At 29.9% G+C, this 19,682-nt stretch overlaps 1 protein-coding gene across 1 annotated transcript in view; it reads left to right on the top strand.

The window, feature by feature from the left end:
• Arpc2 (Actin-related protein 2/3 complex, subunit 2) overlaps positions 1–19,682 on the top strand; it is a 32,065-nt gene that overhangs the window by 5,898 nt on the left and 6,485 nt on the right. The window contains exons 2-5 of the mRNA XM_065501340.1: positions 10,714–10,807; positions 11,062–11,161; positions 11,274–11,460; positions 11,529–11,749. Coding sequence (XP_065357412.1) covers positions 10,714–10,807; positions 11,062–11,161; positions 11,274–11,460; positions 11,529–11,749 — 602 coding nt within the window. The remainder of the gene's footprint in view (positions 1–10,713; positions 10,808–11,061; positions 11,162–11,273; positions 11,461–11,528; positions 11,750–19,682) is intronic.

Below are 19,682 nucleotides of genomic sequence, written 5' to 3'. Positions count from 1 at the left end.
ACTTCTAATTATATACAAAATCGTATGTTGTCATCAGCTACTAATGTTACTCCGTATGAATTGTGGTTTAATAAAACTCCAAATTTGAAACATGTTCGTGTTTTTGGATCGATAGCATATGCTCACATCAATAAACAAAAACGAAGAAAGTTGGATGATGTTGCGGTCAAATGCAGTTTGGTTGGCTACTGTGATGAGTCAAAAGCTTTTCGTTTAATAAACTTAAAAACTAATAATATTATTATTAGTAGAGATGTCGAATTTATTGAATCCAGTGATGACATAAATATTATTGAAAATAATGGCGATTCTGATAACATGGTAAATTTTTTTATGCAAAATGAAAGTATTGAAGATGAAGCAGAACAAATACCACAGTATGCTGAATCCTTAATATCTGAAGACTGTTGTGGATTTGAATCGGCAGAAGAATTTAATTCATCTATATCATCCGAAAATGAAATTACATCATCAGTTATGGAAATACGTAGTGATCAAGATGAACAACCCCTTGAACGTAGAATTTCATCAAGAACTAATAAGGGTATTCCACCTAAAAAGTATGGGTTTAAAATAGTTTTAAATCATGATCCTATAACATATAAGGAAGCTATATCAAGACCAGATAGTAGCAATTGGTTTAAAGCTATGGAAGATGAAATAAAATCAATGCATGATAATCAAACATGGGAACTCGTTGAAATGCCTGAAGATCGAAAATTAGTTGGTTGTAAGTGGGTTTTCAAAATTAAGAAAACTGTTGATGGTAATCAGAAATATAAAGCAAGGTTGGTTGCTAAAGGATTTTCGCAGAAGTATGGAGAAGATTATGATCAAGTCTTTGCCCCGGTAGTCAAGCAGACAACTTTAAGAAGCTTATTAGCAATAGCAAGTTTTAATGATATGAAAGTTCAGCATATAGATGTCAAAACGGCTTTTCTTAATGGTGAGTTGGATACTGAAATTTACATACGTCAACCAGAAGGTTTCATAGAACCAGGTAAAGAAAATTTAGTATGCAAATTAAAACGTAGCATTTATGGTTTGAAGCAGTCTGCTCGCTGTTGGAATCTACGAATCAATGAAGTTTTAATCAATTCTGGATTCAGAAGGGGAAAGGCCGACCCATGTCTTTACGTCAAAACCATAAATAAATTAAAAGTGTACGTATTAATTTATGTAGATGACATCATAATTGCATGTAAAGATGACACTATAATAAAGACCGTTATAAATACGTTAAAAAGCAATTTTGAAATAACCGAACTAGGAAATTTAAAATTATACTTGGGACTGGAGATACATCGTAATGAAGAAGGAATTTTTTATATGTCTCAAGAAGATTATATCAACAAAATTATAAATGAATTTAGTCTTTCTGACGCTAAAAATTCATCAATTCCTATGGATCCTGGATACTTAAAGGAATATAATGATAATTGTGTATTAGAAGACAACAATTTATACAGAAAGGCGATTGGATCTTTATTATACCTTTCAAACAACACACGTCCAGATATTTCAGTTGCTGTATCTATATTATCTAGAAAAGTGAGCAACCCAAGTCAACGTGATTGGATAGAAATAAAAAGAATTATAAAATATCTCAAAGGTACTAAACATTTAAAACTTTGTGTTGGAAGTAAAACATCTTTGGATCTCAAGGGATATGCTGATGCCGACTGGGCTGGCGAAATAAATAGTCGAAAATCTACAAGTGGTTTTATATTTAAACTTGGAGATGCAACAATTTGTTATGCAAGTCGAAAACAAACAAACGTTACATTGTCATCTACTGAAGCTGAATTAGTCGCTTTAGCGGAAGCTTCTCAAGAAATATTATGGATTATACAACTTTTAGATGAATTTGAAATTAAAATATCAAAACCTATTATTTTTGAAGATAACCAAAGCTGTCTCAAGATCATAGAAGAAGAAAAGATAAATCCAAGAAGTAAACATATAGATGTAAAATATTATTTTGTTCGAGATCTTTTAAAAGAAAATAGAATTAGTTATAAATATTGCCCAACTGATGAGATGTTAGCAGATTTATTTACTAAACCATTACAAAAAATTAAAATTTGTAAATTTAGAGAATTAGTTGGATTATCTTGTTAATTTGTATTATTGTTACTGTTTACTTTGTTTACAATATTTGTTAGATTGAGAAGGGGTGTTAATGTACAATTAATAACAAAATATTGTACTTTAATTGAAAACAACTTTGTATTATAAAATCATAGAAACATTATTGTAAACTGTTTGTTGAATGAAAAAATATTGAAATATAATTTTTCATTACCTCAAATAAATTGAATACAATTAAACGATTTTTATAAAACCACTGCGTGTTTTATTTAATAACTTACATTTACAATAGTATGTACATCAAATTCAATTTAATGATTGGTAAAATCATCACTAAATTTATAATGAATCGTTATTATGATTTAGTTTAACTTCTAGAATTATGCGGAATTTAATTTTTAATAGTTTCATTATGTGAAATTTATTCTGAAAAAGTTTTTAAGTAAACTCATCGTCCTCTACTATTTAGAATCAATGTAATTCTTAAAAATATTAATCTAAAGAGGTCTGTATTGTAAATCAGCAGTTTAGGTTTCAAATCAGACCAATAATGTGTATACAATGAATATAAAAAATGCAAAAAAAACATGAGATTTATTAATTTTAGTCCCAAATTTTAAAAACCGGTTAACCGAGTGATAAAAACCGGATAAACCGGTTAACCGAAAATCAACATTTCAAATTAACCGGTTTATAAACACTACTCACTTGGGACCATAGATTTCACATTTCTATGTCCATTATTGCAGAAAATTCAAAAAGTACCATTAGAATATATAAAAAGTACCAAAAAGCCACCACTTGTGGTTTCCCACTCACTCCCATATAAGCTTAATTTCATGGTTTTATGTTAATTGGTGAAGAAATTACAAAAAGTCGAATAAAGAAAAAGTACCAAAAAGTCTATCTCTAGAATTCTCACTTACTTAGGACCATATATGCTAAATATCATGTTTCTAAGTTCATTGTTATAGAAAATACAAAAAAGTACCATTAGAATAAAGAAAAGGTACCAAAAAGTCTCCCCCTAGAATTCTCACTCACTTTTACGCTTAATTACATATTTCTAGGTCCATTTTTATAGAAAATTCAAAAAGTACCATTATAATATAGAAAAATACCAAAAATAAGGCACTTGTGGATTCCCACTCACTCCGGTCCATATAAGCTTTATTTCATGTTTCTAGGTTCATTGGTGAAGAAATTACAAAAGGTACCATTCGATTAAAGAAAAAGTACCAAAAAGTCTACCCCTAAAATTCACACTCACTTAGCACCATATACAGTATTGGCCATAACTAAAGCACCCCCTGAATGGATTTTTTGAAATCATAATTTTTTTGATAAAAACGGCTTTTTTGGGATGCATTTTGTATATATTTTATTAACTAATATTGTTAATGTTCATTTAATATTCATTTAGTAAAAGATAATTTTATTAAAAATTAATTTAAAATGATAAATCATATAAAAACTCAAAACTCAACGGACAAAACAAAAGCACCCTCTTATAAGATGTTTAAAAATTTTACTCGGTACTGCATATTTGCAATGTGAGTTATCGGGAATCACAATGAATGGACTTAAAAATTCCAAAAGATAAAAATATAGGAAGACGTAGTGTGTAAAATTTAAGTTTTATAGAGTTTATTGCGAAAAAAACAACGACAAGGAACAAGTACTCCAGTAAATTTAAAATTAAAGTTATTGAAGACTGGAAGACGGGCTTATCACTACATGAATTTAGTAAAAAATAATCCATTAAAAGATCAGTTATTTCCAGGCTCGTTTCAAAATTTTTTAAGACTGGTCGATAATCTCCGGTGCATTCTGCAAGTCGTCCGCGAAAAAAACACGATATTATGATTTATTGATCAAAAGAGCAATACATAAAGATCCTACAGCATCAGCTATTCAAGTACGAACAAGTTTAAGATTATGCGTTAGCGGAAGAACAATCCGTAGAAGAGTAGTAGAAGCATGATTATTCAGCTGACGACCAGCAAAAAAAACATTTCTATCAGCTAAGAACAAGAAAGCTAGACTGAAATTTGCCAAAGCCCACATCGACTGGAGTGTCCAAAAATTAAAGACAGTACTGTTCCCTGCCGAATCCTAAGTATTGCAAAGGAACAATTAAACATGGAGGAGGCAATGTAATGGTCTGGGGTTGCTTTTCTGGTCAAGAATTTGGGCCAAATCATAAAATTTATGGGATTATGGATCGGTTCATGTACCGTGATGTATTGAAAGCTGTAATGTTGCCTTATGCCAGTGAAGAGATGCCATTATAGGGAGCTTCCAACAGGATAACGATCCTAAGCACCCCTCCAAAGTTTGTAAGACTTGGCTACACAGCAATAAGATTCTAGTTCTTCATTGGCCTGGTCAATCTCCCGATCTCAATCCTATTGAGAACTTGTGGCACATTGTTAATATGAAAATAAATCGTGAAAATTGTTGAAATAAGGATCGGAAATTTTCACGATTTATTTCATGTCGTTAAAATAGCCTGGGAAGGAATATCGAAAAACGCCATAAAAACATATTATCTTCTATGCCAAGAGATGTTCTTGTACCATCCAAAACAAAGTATTTGCAACAAAAAATTAACTAAATTTTTTTTTATAGTATATCCTTGAAAGGGTGCTTTAGTTTTGTCTGTTTCATTTTCCACCTTAAAATATTTTTTGATTTTAAGTTACCTCTTATAGAAAGGTTAACTTTGAAAGTATTTGTTTATCAATACTAAACATATTAACAAATGAAAATAATACATAATAGATATTTAAAACTATGATTTTATACAAAAAAATACCATATGAAAAAAATTCATTTATGGGGTGCTTTAGTTATGGCCAATACTGTATGCTTAATTTCATGTTTTTAAGTCCATTGTCATATAAAATTCAAAAAGTACCATTAGATGAATAAAAAAGTACCTATAGTTCAGTTCTCACATTTTGGTACCTAAATGTTGTACCCTATTCCTAACACAAACTCAGATACATATCAGCTAACTTTAATGTCGATAAGTGAAATAATTTAAAATATTAAAAAAAGTACCATTAGAAGAAAAGTACCAATTTCCCTTTTCTTCCTTGAAACAATCAAGTTCGAACTTTAAAAATATTCCATTTTGGCAAAATTGTTTATGCTACAGACATGTCTCAAAATATTAAAATCTGTGTTAATGTGCCCAAGAAAAAATATGTTTTAAAAAAAAGTACCAAACTGTTTACCCGGATTTGGCCCAATATACACCTTGGCACTCGAGTTCCAAATAATACCCTGTTTGTTAATTTTTGTACGAATCCAGGAACCAATGTTAAAAAATTATCAAAATTGGCTTAATAATTTCAAATAAAATGTATTTTCCCGATTTTATCCCCTTTTTGGTACCTTTTTTATCCCCATTGCTTTGGTAAAATTTTATTCAAATAAATTTCTGTATCGTGGTGGGAGCTCATAATAAAATATTCGTATGTCTATGTCAAATTATAGAAAAACATATTTTATGAAAAAGTACCAAAAATAAACACAATTTTTATCCCTTAAGGGTTCGAATTTCCAAAAAGTACCAAACTTATATTTTTTATTTTCTGTTAATTAAAGAATACGATTTAAAATTTGTTTCTATGTTTATTGGTTTAAAAGATACATAGGGTGCAAAAAAGTACTAAAATACAGTTTTTACCCGTTTTCTCCCCTAAAAGTTTCGAATTTCCAAAGTTTTTTTGTATCTTTATTAGTTTTGAAGATATAAGGTTACCTAAACGTTCGAATTTCCAAAAATCCCTTCTTATCGGATCGTTTTGGGGAGGGAGGAACCCACAGTTAAAATTTCGTGATTCTAGCTTCAGCCGTTTGGGCTGTGCGATGATTAATCAGTCAGTCAGTAACGTTACTCTTTTATATATATAGATAGATGAAATGAGTTTGGTTGGTAAATAAGTTTTATTTATAAGTGAGATAAAATAAATAACGGTAAACATTTATTGAGGGATTTTGTGATTTTTGGAATGTTAGGTCCTAGGACAGATCTTATGCGAACGATTTAAAATCTAATACAAATTATCGACAAAAGATAAAGTTCATGTGGATACTTAAATTTTTTTTGGAATTTATCTTAAATTCTAAAATGTACATAGAATAATGTTTCAAATTTGAAACCTAGTTTGGCTACCGTTACTCGAACGATCCCGCTACATTTGCATCTACGCTTCGAAACGTCTCCACTTGGCCAAAGATTGTTAATCCAGCGACAGCTGTATTAACCGAATGGTTTTGTTCTCAGGAAAGTAGTCTCGACAGCAGTAAAACTGTTACAACAACAAAAACCGTAAACGCTAAGCTGCCCTTACACCTAACATACTCTTTCAGCTCCACTACCATTACCGCTAAGCTACGAATACCAAAATAACTGCAATTACCTTTACCACTAAAATACCGTTACCGATATGATCGTAAATATCGTTGCAGCTATTCTAATATCGTTACCACTAAACAATGTTTTAACAAATTCCAATAGAGTTTTAAAAATCCTAAGGTGTTTTTTCAACATTTTTTGATAATAAATAAAAAAAAAACATTCTAAAACTGTTTTCGGTCGAAAATCTTATTTTAACTTAAATACCTATTAATAAATCTCACAAAATATATCTCACAAATATTTAGGAACTATTGGTAGTTCGTGTAAATATCATTACTTTGGTAGCATATTTATCTGCAATAGATAATAGATAGTCATGGTCAGGTTTGGTTACACTGGATGTCCTATCTGGGGTCCATTTAAATCGGTCCCACTTGAAAGGAGTACAAAATCAGTTTTTAGTACTAAAGACAAGTAAGATAGCCATATTCGGCTGTGCCAAATCTTATATACACAGCTTCATAAGTGAGTAAACACCAGCGAATTTTTTGATTTTTTTAAGATCACAAAAATCAATATAGTCCGACTTAAATCTTTTTTTTTTTCACAACGGAATCTATTATTCAACCCAGTCTCCAAAAAACCGAAACTATTAAATTTTAATCGATAGATAAATTTTAGGACTTAAATCTTTTTTTTCACAACGGAATCTATTATTCAACCCAGTCTCCAAAAAACCGAAACTATTAAATTTGAATCGATAGATAAATTTTAGGATTTTCATTATCTTAAAAAAAATCAAATAATTTTTGGTGTATACTTACTTTTGAGGCTCACTGTATAACTCCTTAACGGCTGTGTCGATTTCTAAGAAATTTTTTGTGTGTGTTTGGATGGGTCCCTGGATGGGTTATATTCACAATTGGCCTATAAAGGTATAATGGGCGTGGCACCTACCATACGAAGTAAATATTTATTAATAGCTACCGAGCGTAGCCGGGGCGGTCAGCTAGTATATGTATGTATTATAACATATTTCGCATACAAAACATTATTGTCATATTGTACAATACTAACCGATGAATGAATGACTCAAACTAAATATGTACGCTTGAAAAGAAGAAAAAATATTAATTGAGTTTATGGAAATAAAAGTGAATAATCATAATGTAACGAATATGCACTTGTGTATAGAAACATACGAAAAGGGGAGCGTACATAATACGTAAAAAAACCTTATTTTATCATTATTTTCTACTTGTAAAACGCTATACAAATTATTTTCTTTAAGGAGTGGGTATGGTGGAAAACTGTATGGTTTTTATGTTATTTAGTTTCTTTTTTTTTTTAAAAAAAAAACTATTTATATGTCGTATGTTATCATCACACTTGCATACGATGACGATTTATTTACAACGACAATGAGATTTGAATGAAAACGTGAAGGCATGTGTTAGTTTTTTTTTTCATACATAGTACATAGACGTGTGCATGACTGTATTACAACAGTGTCATTAAGTAGGATACGAGAATAGTGGTATCGTAATAAAATAGCTGTTAATGTTTTATCTAAATGCTCTAGTTTTGCTTTTTCATACTTATGGAAACTTAAAAATAAATGTCGTTTAAAATGTTATTACTATTTTAGATCATGTAGATCGTTTATATAAATTAAAGTATTTTCTAAAATTATAACACAATAATAGTTAATAAACAGTGTTTAATATATATATTTGCTGAAAATTTTGAAATTTTGTACAGAACGGATCCATAGATTAGAAGTTTTATGCATTTCTCTGGAGTCTTTATTCAAATCTTATCTTTTTTAAGCATAAATATTTGTAGACAACCCGCATATGCATAAACAGTTTATAAATTTATCAAAGGTTTATAAAACAAATTTTGTATGGAAATTTTGTTTGATAAACTTTTGATAAATTTATAAACTGTTTGTGCATATGGTGGATAGGAGTTAAAACTGGGATATTCTGGCTTTCAAAAGTATCTCTCTCAAATACTCCAATAAAAAATTTTACGAGTTAATATAAACTGAAAAATCAATTTTTTTTTTTTTTTTTAGAAATCATTAACTTGAACAAGAATAAAATAAGTTTAGCATAATACATTAAGTTAGTTAAACATTTTTAGCTGAGAGCTAGATTAGCTTCCGTGGTCATAAAACTAAGCCGAATGTGATGGGAGTTAAAAGTGGGATATTCTTGACTCAAAAGGTTTTTCTCTCAAACACTCCAAAATAAAGTATTTAAGATATTACAAAAACATGTATGAACAATTATTCTAACATGTAGACATGATCTTAAACAAATTACATACATATTAGAAAAAAAAAACAATTAAGAGAGCTAAAAAATTTGGGTGAATTTTTTTTTTGGTGAACATTTGAAATTTCTCGATTTTGACATATTGTCGTTTCAAATTTCGAACGAGTTATAAAAGGTCTTTGAAATGTCTATAATACGGGCTAGAAATTTATTCTGTTTTTAATACATTAATAAAATCTTACAAGAGTTATTGAAAAATTTAGTATTTAATAGAAATTAAATTGCTTTATAAGTGGTCTGGTCTTAAAATGTTTTTCTCTCACATTCTCCAATAGAAATTAGTTTGAGATTGAAAATAAAACGTGTATGAAAATAAAAAAAATAAACATTTGTTCGTGAAATTGACTTTGAGCTAATTGTAATTTTTTGAATTTAATAGCTATAAAACTGTGTTATTTGATGCACTGCTATTAATGCATTTCTTCTGTTTAATAATATTTATTTGTATGTATGTATTTTTTTATTAATTTAAAAGGTGACATTATTTTTCTTATCAATATTTGTTTTCTTTTAATGATTTATTTGTAGCTTCAATATGTTTACGTTTACTTTGTATTAATAACGTAGATTAGAAATATTTATTTTAAAGTTATAACAGTTATTTGAAAGTTGTTTTAAAATATGGAATAAGTTTAAAATAAATGTAACCAAAATAAGTCTAGTATTTGGTGTACGACTTAAAAATGCGGGGTTTTTTTCCAATTTGTAGCTTTTATTTTGAAACATTTGTACAATATAAATTTATTCAAGGTATTCTGCCAACATATGGATTCCGCGCCAAAAGAACTGCTCATCTTTTGAGGCCATGAATGAATCAATTCAATTTCGGATACTCTGTTTCGAAGTGAAGCGTATCTCAGAGAGAGCGTTATGCATCGATCAAAACAAATAGAAGTCATACAAAGCAAGGACTGTACTCTAAAGCTGGTGAGACAAAACGTCACCACCACTTCTTTCCAAATAGTTCTTAACAGGTATTGAAACATGCGGCCAAGCGTTGTTTTAATTTGTATTGAAACATGCGGCCAAGCGTTGTCATGGTGGAATATTATGGTTTAATGTCTGGCCGCATAATCTGGGTGTTTTTCGGTCGAATGCTCCATTCAAACGAATCAGTTGCGTTCAGTACAGGTTCCCCGTGATGGTTAGTAGCTCATATAAGATAGAACCCTTTTGCTGCCACCAAATACAGAACATTACCTTAGCGCCATGGATAATTGGCTTTGGTGTCGATTCGGCTCATTGGTCGGTCTTCTCATGCGATATATTATGCTTCGGATTATCGTAATGGATCCATTTTTCATCGCAAGCAATGATTCGGTGCATTTCAGATATACAAAATCGTCTTTCAAAATCTCTCAGATTCAATTCGTATGGTTTTGGATTGCAATGATTTCGGATAAATCCAGCTGCTTGCAAATGTTGAGTTTGACAACAATCTTCATGGGATAATGCATCCAATACTTGGTCTTCAAACTTTTGTGGCGGCCTGGGAGATCTTTGTCTTACGTGTCAAAATCACCACTTCTGAACCGCATAAACCATCTCTGGTACGTTGAAACTGATGAAACACATTCACCATAAGCTTCGGTGAGCAATCGGTGTGCTTCAGCGGCACTTCCCGCATATGTCGACATTTTCGAAGCAATAAAATAATGTCAATAACTAAGTGAGAATAAATGACAGATAGGTACCCTTCAAAATGACATATAAGTTATTAAAAATGAAAACCGCTTTCAAAAGATACGCCATCTATTGTAAATCCCGCATTTTTAATTCATACATCCAATATATTTCTGTTGTTGTATATTATTTATTTATATTTAACCTTAACCGCTAAAATAAAAAATAAAACATACATTAAATTACTCATTTCTAATGTGTGTTTGTAATTTATTTCCATTTCAGATTAAAACCAGAATCAATAGATGTTAAAGTAGCTGATTTTGATGGAGTTTTATTTCACATTTCCAACATAAATGGAGATAAAACTAAAGTTAGGGTAAGTTTTTTTTAATACCATAAATTACACATTAAATTTTTTGTAAAAAATTCAACTTTTAAATGTAATATGTCACGCTTCTTAAACAATTATAAAGATGCTAACATTTTATTACTATAATTAAATATTTTTCTTATAAACTACTAAAAGATAAGCTTCAAAATCAGATTAAAAATGTAGTAAATCTTTTTTTTTTGTGCTATTTTACCCCATTTAATGATTTTTAATAGAATTTATTATACGTTTTATTTTAGACCAGCATTTCTTTAAAATTTTATCAACAATTACAAGAACATGGTGCCGATGAATTGCTCAAGCGTGAATATGGTAGTCTCATGACTGACACGGAAGATGGTTAGTTGGAAAATTAAATACATATTTTGTTTGTATTTTTGTATGCTTTTTTATTGTTATTTACATTTAATTGTTTAATATTTATTTTGTTTACATTTCCTTTTCGCAACAGGTTACAATGTATCCGTACTTATTAATTTAGAAGATATACCCACAGATTGGGAACAAGTGGCCAAAAAAATTGGTTTATTAAAGCGTAACTGTTTCGCATCAGTTTTTGAAAAATATTTCGATTTCCAAGAACAAGGTGAAGAGGGACAAAAACGTGCTGTTATCAATTATAGAAATGATGAGACTTTGTAAGTTTTTATATTAACAATAAACACATATGTTTTTGGTGGATTATTTGAAATTCAATTTTTTTTAGATATGTTGAAGCCAAACCGGATCGTGTTACTGTTGTTTTTAGTACCATATTCCGCGATGAAGATGATGTTGTTATAGGTAAAGTTTTTATGCAAGAATTACGAGAAGGTCGGCGTGCATCGCATACTGCACCACAAGTGCTCTTTTCCCATCGTGAACCACCATTGGAATTGGCTAATACGGATGCTAAAGTTGGCGATAACATTGGTTATGTTACATTTGGTAAGTGGTATTTCAATTCAATTCAATTTATTGATAATCTGTAAGCCAAAAAATTGCCATTTAATATAATGTAGTATGCACAGATAGTAGTATGTATAATATTTATTATTATTAAAGTGGGAAATTCTGGTGTAAAACAGTTTTGCTCTAAAAATACAAATAACCAACAAAATGTGTTTATTTTTATACATTTTTCAATTCGGGATCGTTGTAAATATCGTAGTCGATATAGCCATTTTCAGATGTCTTTTGAAATAAACATTCCGAAGCTCACAAATAACTTACATATATAATTGATACATCAATATATCCATTATAGTCCTGGTTCGATTGCTATTTTAATTCGGTAAAATCGGCCCACAAATGGCTAAGATATCAGCAAAAAACTACACTACTACCTCCTTTTTTAAATATTTTAGATTACTATGTCATTAACATGACAATATGGTTATCAAAGAAATTTAGTCAAGCTAAAACATTAAAATCCAAAGAAATCTTTATACTTTCGAATAATCATGAACTTGAACAAATTTGTACATAATTCATTGAAATGGAAATTAATAGACTTCACAAATTATTAGGAGCTAAAAGTGGGATATTCTTGTCTTAAAATGTTTATCTCTCAAATACTCCAATAGAAATGTAATTGAGCTAAATGATAAATTGAAAAAGAAATCTATATTCTTTCGAATAATCATGAACTCGAACAATTTTTATACTAACTTTATAGAGAAGAAAACTAATCTAAGTCATAGTAACTAAACGATAAAAAGCGAAGGAAATTTTAGTATTTTCGAATAAACATGAACTTGAACAAATTTTGTATCCATTTTTTTGACAAGGTAACTGTTTTCATAAATTAGTAGGAGTTAAAAGTGGGATATTCTGGTATTAAAAAGTTTTTCTCTCAAACACTCCAATAGAAACATAATCAAGCTAAATGAAAAATGGAAATGGAAATCTTATTCTTTCCAAAAGTCATGGAACTTGAACAAGTTATTAAATTTATATAGTTTTCTTTGAGAATTTGATCAATAACTTACATTAGGATTTAAAAGTGGGATATTCTGGTTTTAAAAAGTTTTTCTCTCAAATACTCCAATAGTAATATATTCAAGCTAAATGATAATTAGAAAACCAAACCTTATTCTTTTCAAAAGTCATGGAACTAGAACAAGTTATTAAATTTATATATTTCTATTTGAGAATTTGATCAATAACTTACATTAGGAGTTAAAAGTGGGATATTCTGGTTTTAAAAAGTTTTTCTCTCAAACACTCCAATAGAAACATAATCAAGCTAAATGAAAAATGGAAAAGGAAATCTTATTATTTTCCAAAGTCATGGAACTTGAACAAATTATTAAATATATATAGTTTACTTTGAGAATTTGTGTAATAATTTACATTAGGAGTTAAAAGTGGGATATTCTGGTTTTAAAAAGTTTTTCTCTCAAACACTCCAATAAAAACATAACCAAGCTAAATGAAAAATGGAAAAGGAAATCTTATTCTTTCCAAATGTCATGGAACTTGAACAAGTTATTAAATTTATATAGTTTTCTTTGAGAATTTGATAAATAACTTAAATTAGGAGTTAAAAGTGGGATATTCTGGTTTTAAAAAGTTTTTCTCTCAAACACTCCAATAGAAACATAATCAAGCTATGAGATACATAGAAAAATAAAACTTATTCTTTTCAAAAGTCATGGAACTTGAACAAATTACTAAATATATATAGTTTACTTTGAGAATTTGTGTAATAATTTACATTAGGAGTTAACGTGATAGTGGCAACACTATGACAGAATAGAAGTGTAATTTTTGGCTAAGCAAAAATAAATTTTTAAATATTTTTATTTAATTGTCTAAAGTGCCTAATTAGTTTTATTAAATCTGATAATATAGTCGGATGTTTTTTATTTGATTATTCTTTGCAATTTTCTAATAAAATCCGCATAAAAGGAAGGCTGAGATAGTATTATTGCAATATCTGAAGCTGCTGTTTTTTTCAACGTGTTTATATCAGCTGTTATATTTTATTGTTGATGTCCTATATTAAATGGCTCCACAAAAGGAAATATACAAATGTTCGTGTGGGAAAAATGTAACTAAAACCCAAAAAAGTGTGGGTTGCTCCTTATGTGGATTATTTTTCCACATTAAATGCGTTCGTATGACCGAAGATCAATTTCTTGTTTTTGCACAAAACAAACATGTGTTTTCCTTTATATGTAATGGGTGCCGTGCAACGCCAAAGAACAATACGACAGTGTCTTCGGAGACGGGAGATAATATTCAACAAAGTTTACATAATCTTACAATGGAATTGGGTCAGCAGTTTGAGGACCATAGTCGAGTTTTTGAGAGACAGGTGTATGCCAGTATAGCTGCACTAGAAACGAAGATGCTTGAATTATTTGACCAATTTCGTGTTGAGCAGAGAGACTATATTAATACCTTAAAGTTGGATATTCTTCATAATGCTGAAATGATTAAAAAAGTTGAATCTGCTGCTAATAGCCGCATTTGTAGTTTGGAAACCCGTAACAATGTCTTGCAAAGAAGGCTTAATAGGGCAGACATAACAATTAAGGGGTTACCAAAAAAGATCAAGGACCTAAGTGCCTCATTTATTAAGATTGCATCGCTTTGTGGATTAGCTATTACACAATCTGATATACAGCACTGCACATACATTAACAATGGGAAAACTGTTTTAGTAAAACTTAATTCCGTGCAGTACCGGGATAAAATTATGTTGAATTTCTCAAAGAAAAAGTTTGTTGTGCTTAAAGATGTCATTGGTGGTGATGTTGCTTCAAAAGTTTTACTAAGGGATCATTTAACACCAGCGGCAGCAGAGCTCATTTCTATCTGTGGAAAATTGCGTGATTATAAGAAGATAGTCAAATACAGGTTTATCAACACATATATCCCTAAAGTTAACGTCATTTTGCCGAATAATTTAGAGTGTGTCTGGGACACAAAGCAATGCGCAGCGTTACTGGATGAGGTTTTGCTAGTAAATGATGTGTGGAGCGTTGTAAATAATACTTGTAGTCCGGTGGGTTCTTGTGAACAAAGTAACTCTGGTCGACTTGATGAAAGTCTCGTATTTGAATAGTGGATAAATATCTAACTCCTGCGTCATTATTTCATCAATGATCTCAATTTTTTATTTTTTAGATATATATCATTAAAGTAGAGTAGCGCACTTAAAGTGTTATATAACTTATAAAGATGTATATGCACATACGTATATGTTAACGTGTTATATATCTTATAAAGATATATATGTATATACACATACGTATATGTTTATATTATTCTTTTTGTTTTGTTGAAAATGTTTATTTTTATCTTTTGCTTAGCTCATTCCTTTTTTTCATATATCTCTTATTATTTTCCTATATTTATATTTTTTTTTAATTAATTGTTATTTTTTTAATGGACCTAAGGATTAATCTTGGCCCTATTTGCAGTGATAATAGTCACCTGGTAACATGCATTGGGGATAGAAATGGCCTGAGTATTGGACATTTCAATTGTCAGAGCTTTAACGTAAATTATTCTTCAATTAAATTGAATGAAATAAGAAACATTTTATGTGAAGGGTTTTTAAGCATTGTAGGGATTAGTGAGACTTGGCTGAAACCTGACATTCTATCTGATGTGATTAATATACCAGGTTATGTGCTGTTGAGGAACGATAGGATTGGAAGGCGTGGTGGTGGTGTTGGGATCTTGGTAGCTAAGGGAATTAAACATAGAGTAGTTATGAAATCTTCTGATTCTTCTGTATGTGAGTTTATATTTATTGATATCAAATTGGGTAATTCTAGAATCCTTTTTGGTGAAGTTTACCTGCCTTGTGGCAATATTTCTGCATTTGAGGAGTTGATTGGTGATTTAGTTGTCAAATATGATAATGTAATTATATCAGGTGATTTCAATAACAATCTATTCTGCACATCAAAGTCTTACTTGATGTTAAGTATGTGTAATAGATTACATCTCACTTATGCTCATAACAGCTTACCAACACACTTTGATACGAGGACGAGTAGCACATCGTTACTTGATTTCTTTCTCTTAAGTCCCAGTTTGGATGTTCGGACTTCTAATCAGATGTTGTGTCCGGGTATTTCAAATCATGCGTTCATATTTGCAACTTTCAACTTGCCTAACTTGGTGTGTGATGATATGGTTGAATATAGAAATTATAGTGCTATTGATATGATGAGAATGGATGAGGAGGCTAGTTTATCAGATTATAATCAGGTTTTTGGTAGTAATGATGTTGATGTGCAGCTTTCTGGTTTTATGTCTAATGTATTTGCTTTACATGACTTGGTACCAGTTACGAGACGTAAGAGTAGGGGGTTTAATGATAATGAGTGGTTTTATGCATCGGAAATTACTTATAATATTTCTCTTCGAGATCTTGCTTATGGAGCTTTCTTGGAAGATCGTACTGAAGTGAACTGGGGTATTTTTTGTCGAGTGAGGAATAGGACTAAGACTATTATTCGCAATGCTAAGAGAAGCGCACATAAGCAACGTTTTGAGGGGTTGAATAATAGACAGATGTGGAATTTATTAAGGGAAAATGGATGTATTAAATGTAAGGATGAAGTAGATAACGTGGATCCATGCGATATCAATCGGTTTTTTATTTCGAACCAGTCTTATGAATGGCCGGTAGTTTCGTTAACTGATCTAAACTTTCTTAATGAGAATTCTTTCTCTTTTCGTGGAGTTGATGAATACGAAGTTTACTCGGCGCTATGTAAGATCCGTTCAAATGCTTCGGGACACGATGGTTTACCTCTGAAATTTATCAAGATTATTTTCCCTTACATAAGTCCTTCTCTTACGCATATTGTTAACACAATATTTACTACCTCTAAATATCCTTCGATCTGGAAAATTGCACGAGTGGCACCGATTAGGAAGGAGGCAAATTCTAATTCGATTGAAAACCTACGTCCAATTTCTATGGTTCCAATTCTTTCTAAAATTGTTGAACATATTATGAAGGACCAAATTATGCTTTATATAGATCAGAACGAGTTATTACATGTCAATCAGTCTGGGTTTAGACGAAAGTATAGTACTACTGCTCTACTTGGTGGACTTACAGATTCAATACGACGGAAAATTAATGAGAGGAAAATGAGTGTATTGGTTTCGCTGGATTTGTCGAAGGCATTTGACAGGGTACTACATTCAAGGTTAATTTTAAAGTTGTGTGACATGTTCAAATTTTCCAGATGTTCATGTAAGTTGATGCAATCATATCTGTCTGGGAGGAAGCAGTACGTTGAAGTGTGTGGTACGAAGTCATATGCTTTAGAGGTTTCGAGTGGAGTACCCCAGGGTTCGGTAATTGGTCCATTGTTGTTCATGATTTATATCAATGACTTTGTTAATATTTTTGATGTTACTTCTTTTGAATCTTTTATATATGCTGATGATATTCAGATTTTGTTTGCATCGAATAACCGTGATGTTTTGGAGAATAATGTTAATTTTTACTTAGGGTTAATTTCTCGGTGGATGGAGGATAATGGTTTTAATATTAATACTGATAAGTCTAAAGCTATGTGTTTTGGATGTGATGCTGAAGATTTCCATATATCTATGAATGGAGTTGGTTTACAATTTGTGGATGAAATGAAGTGCTTGGGGGTTTATTTAGACCGAGGACTGAATTTTTCGAAACATATTGATTATGTTTGCGCACGTGTGAATGGTACCATCAGAAGATTATATTCACTTGATCTGTACCTTCCATTTCGTATTAGGAGGAATGTTGCAAATGCTCTCCTAATGTCACAATTGATGTATGCCTTGGAGATATATTCAGGCACCAACAGTACATTCTTGAGGAGAATCCAACTTACATTTAATCGTATTATCAGATTTATTTACCGATTGAGAATTAGAACTCATGTCTCTCCCTATGTTATGGATTTTATTGGGTTTACATTTGAAGATTTCATTAAATTAAGAATACTGTTACTATTCCGTAAAACTATTATGATGAATTGTCCGAGGTATATTGTAGATAGTTTCCAATTTTCGCGATCTAGTAGAAACCCACAGATAGTGTGTCACCGTATAGCCTCTTCCATTTATGAAAGATCACTTCACGTGAGAGTCTTACGGGTGTGGAATCCTCTTCCCATAAAATTAAAATTTTTTTCTTTTTCGAATCAAACATTTAAGCGTAGACTGAAACAATATTTTGAACAAAGTTTGTAAATTTGCTTCTTTGCTTCTATTTTTTTTTATTTTTCTCCCCTTTGCATATTACCTAATACTGTTATCGTATAATGTATATAATTATTATACTTTATATTACAATTTTTTTTTTTTTATTGATTATTATATTTTTTTTAAAAAAATTTTAGTATTTAATTTCTATTCTTACTATGTATAAATTTTTTAATTTTATGTAATTAATTTTTTCTGAGTGGAATATGAATCATATTTGGCCCTAAGGGCTTGATTCTAAATAAATGAAAATAAATAAATAAATAAATAAAAGTGGGATATTCTGGTTTTAAAAAGTTTTTCTCTCAAACACTCCAATAGAAACATAATCAAGCTAAATGATAAATCGAAAAAGAAACATTATTCTTTCTAAAAGTCATGGAACTTGAACAAATTATTAAATATATATAGTTTTCTTTGAGAATTTGATCAATAACTTAAATTAGGAGTTAAAAGTGGGATATTCTGGTTTTAAAAAGTTTTTCTCTCAAATACTCCAATAGAAACATAACCAAGCTAAATGAAAAATGGAAAAGGAAATCTTATTCTTTCCAAAAGTCATGGAACTTGAACAAGGTATTAAATTTATATAGTTTTCTTTGAGAATTTGATCAATAACTTACATTAGGAGTTAAAAGTGGGATATTCTGGTTTTAAAAAGTTTTTCTCTCAAACACTCCAATAGAAACATAATCAAGCTAAATGATACATAGAAAAATAAAATTTATTATTTTCAAAAGTCATGGAACTTAACAAATTATTAAATATATATAGTTTACTTTGAGAATTTGTGTAATAATTTACATTAGGAGTTAAAAGTGGGATATTCTGGTTTTAAAAAGTTTTTCTCTCAAACACTCCAATAGAAACATAATCAAGCTAAATGAAAAATGGAAAAGGAAATCTTATTCTTTCCAAAAGTCATGGAACTTGAACAAGTTATTAAATTTATATAGTTTTCTTTGAGAATTTGATCAATAACTTACATTAGTAGTTAAAAGTGGGATATTCTGGTTTTAAAAAGTTTTTCTCTCAAACACTCCAATAGAAACATAATCAAGCTAAATGATACATAGAAAAATAAAATTTATTATTTTCAAAAGTCATGGAACTTAACAAATTATTAAATATATATAGTTTACTTTGAGAATTTGTGTAATAATTTACATTAGGAGTTAAAAGTGGGATATTCTGGTTTTAAAAAGTTTTTCTCTCAAACACTCCAATAAAAACATAACCAAGCTAAATGAAAAATGGAAAAGGAAATCTTATTCTTTCCAAATGTCATGGAACTTGAACAAGTTATTAAATTTATATAGTTTTCTTTGAGAATTTGATCAATAACTTAAATTAGGAGTTAAAAGTGGGATATTCTGGTTTTAAAAAGTTTTTCTCTCAAACACTCCAATAGAAACATAATCAAGCTAAATGATACAAAGAAAAATAAAACTTATTATTTTCAGAAATCATGGAACTTGAACAAATTACTAAATATATATAGTTTACTTTGAGAATTTGTGTAATAATTTACATTGGGAGTTAAAAGTGGGATATTCTGGTTTTAAAAAGTTTTTCTCTCAAACACTCCAATAGAAACATAATCAAGCTAAATGAAAAATGGAAAAGGAAATCTTATTCTTTCCAAAAGTCA

This window comes from Calliphora vicina, chromosome 2 (genome assembly GCF_958450345.1).
Source record: "Calliphora vicina chromosome 2, idCalVici1.1, whole genome shotgun sequence".
Taxonomy (NCBI): domain Eukaryota; kingdom Metazoa; phylum Arthropoda; class Insecta; order Diptera; family Calliphoridae; genus Calliphora; species Calliphora vicina.
Note: the sequence above shows the minus strand (reverse complement) of the source record. Positions and strands in the feature narration are given on the sequence as shown.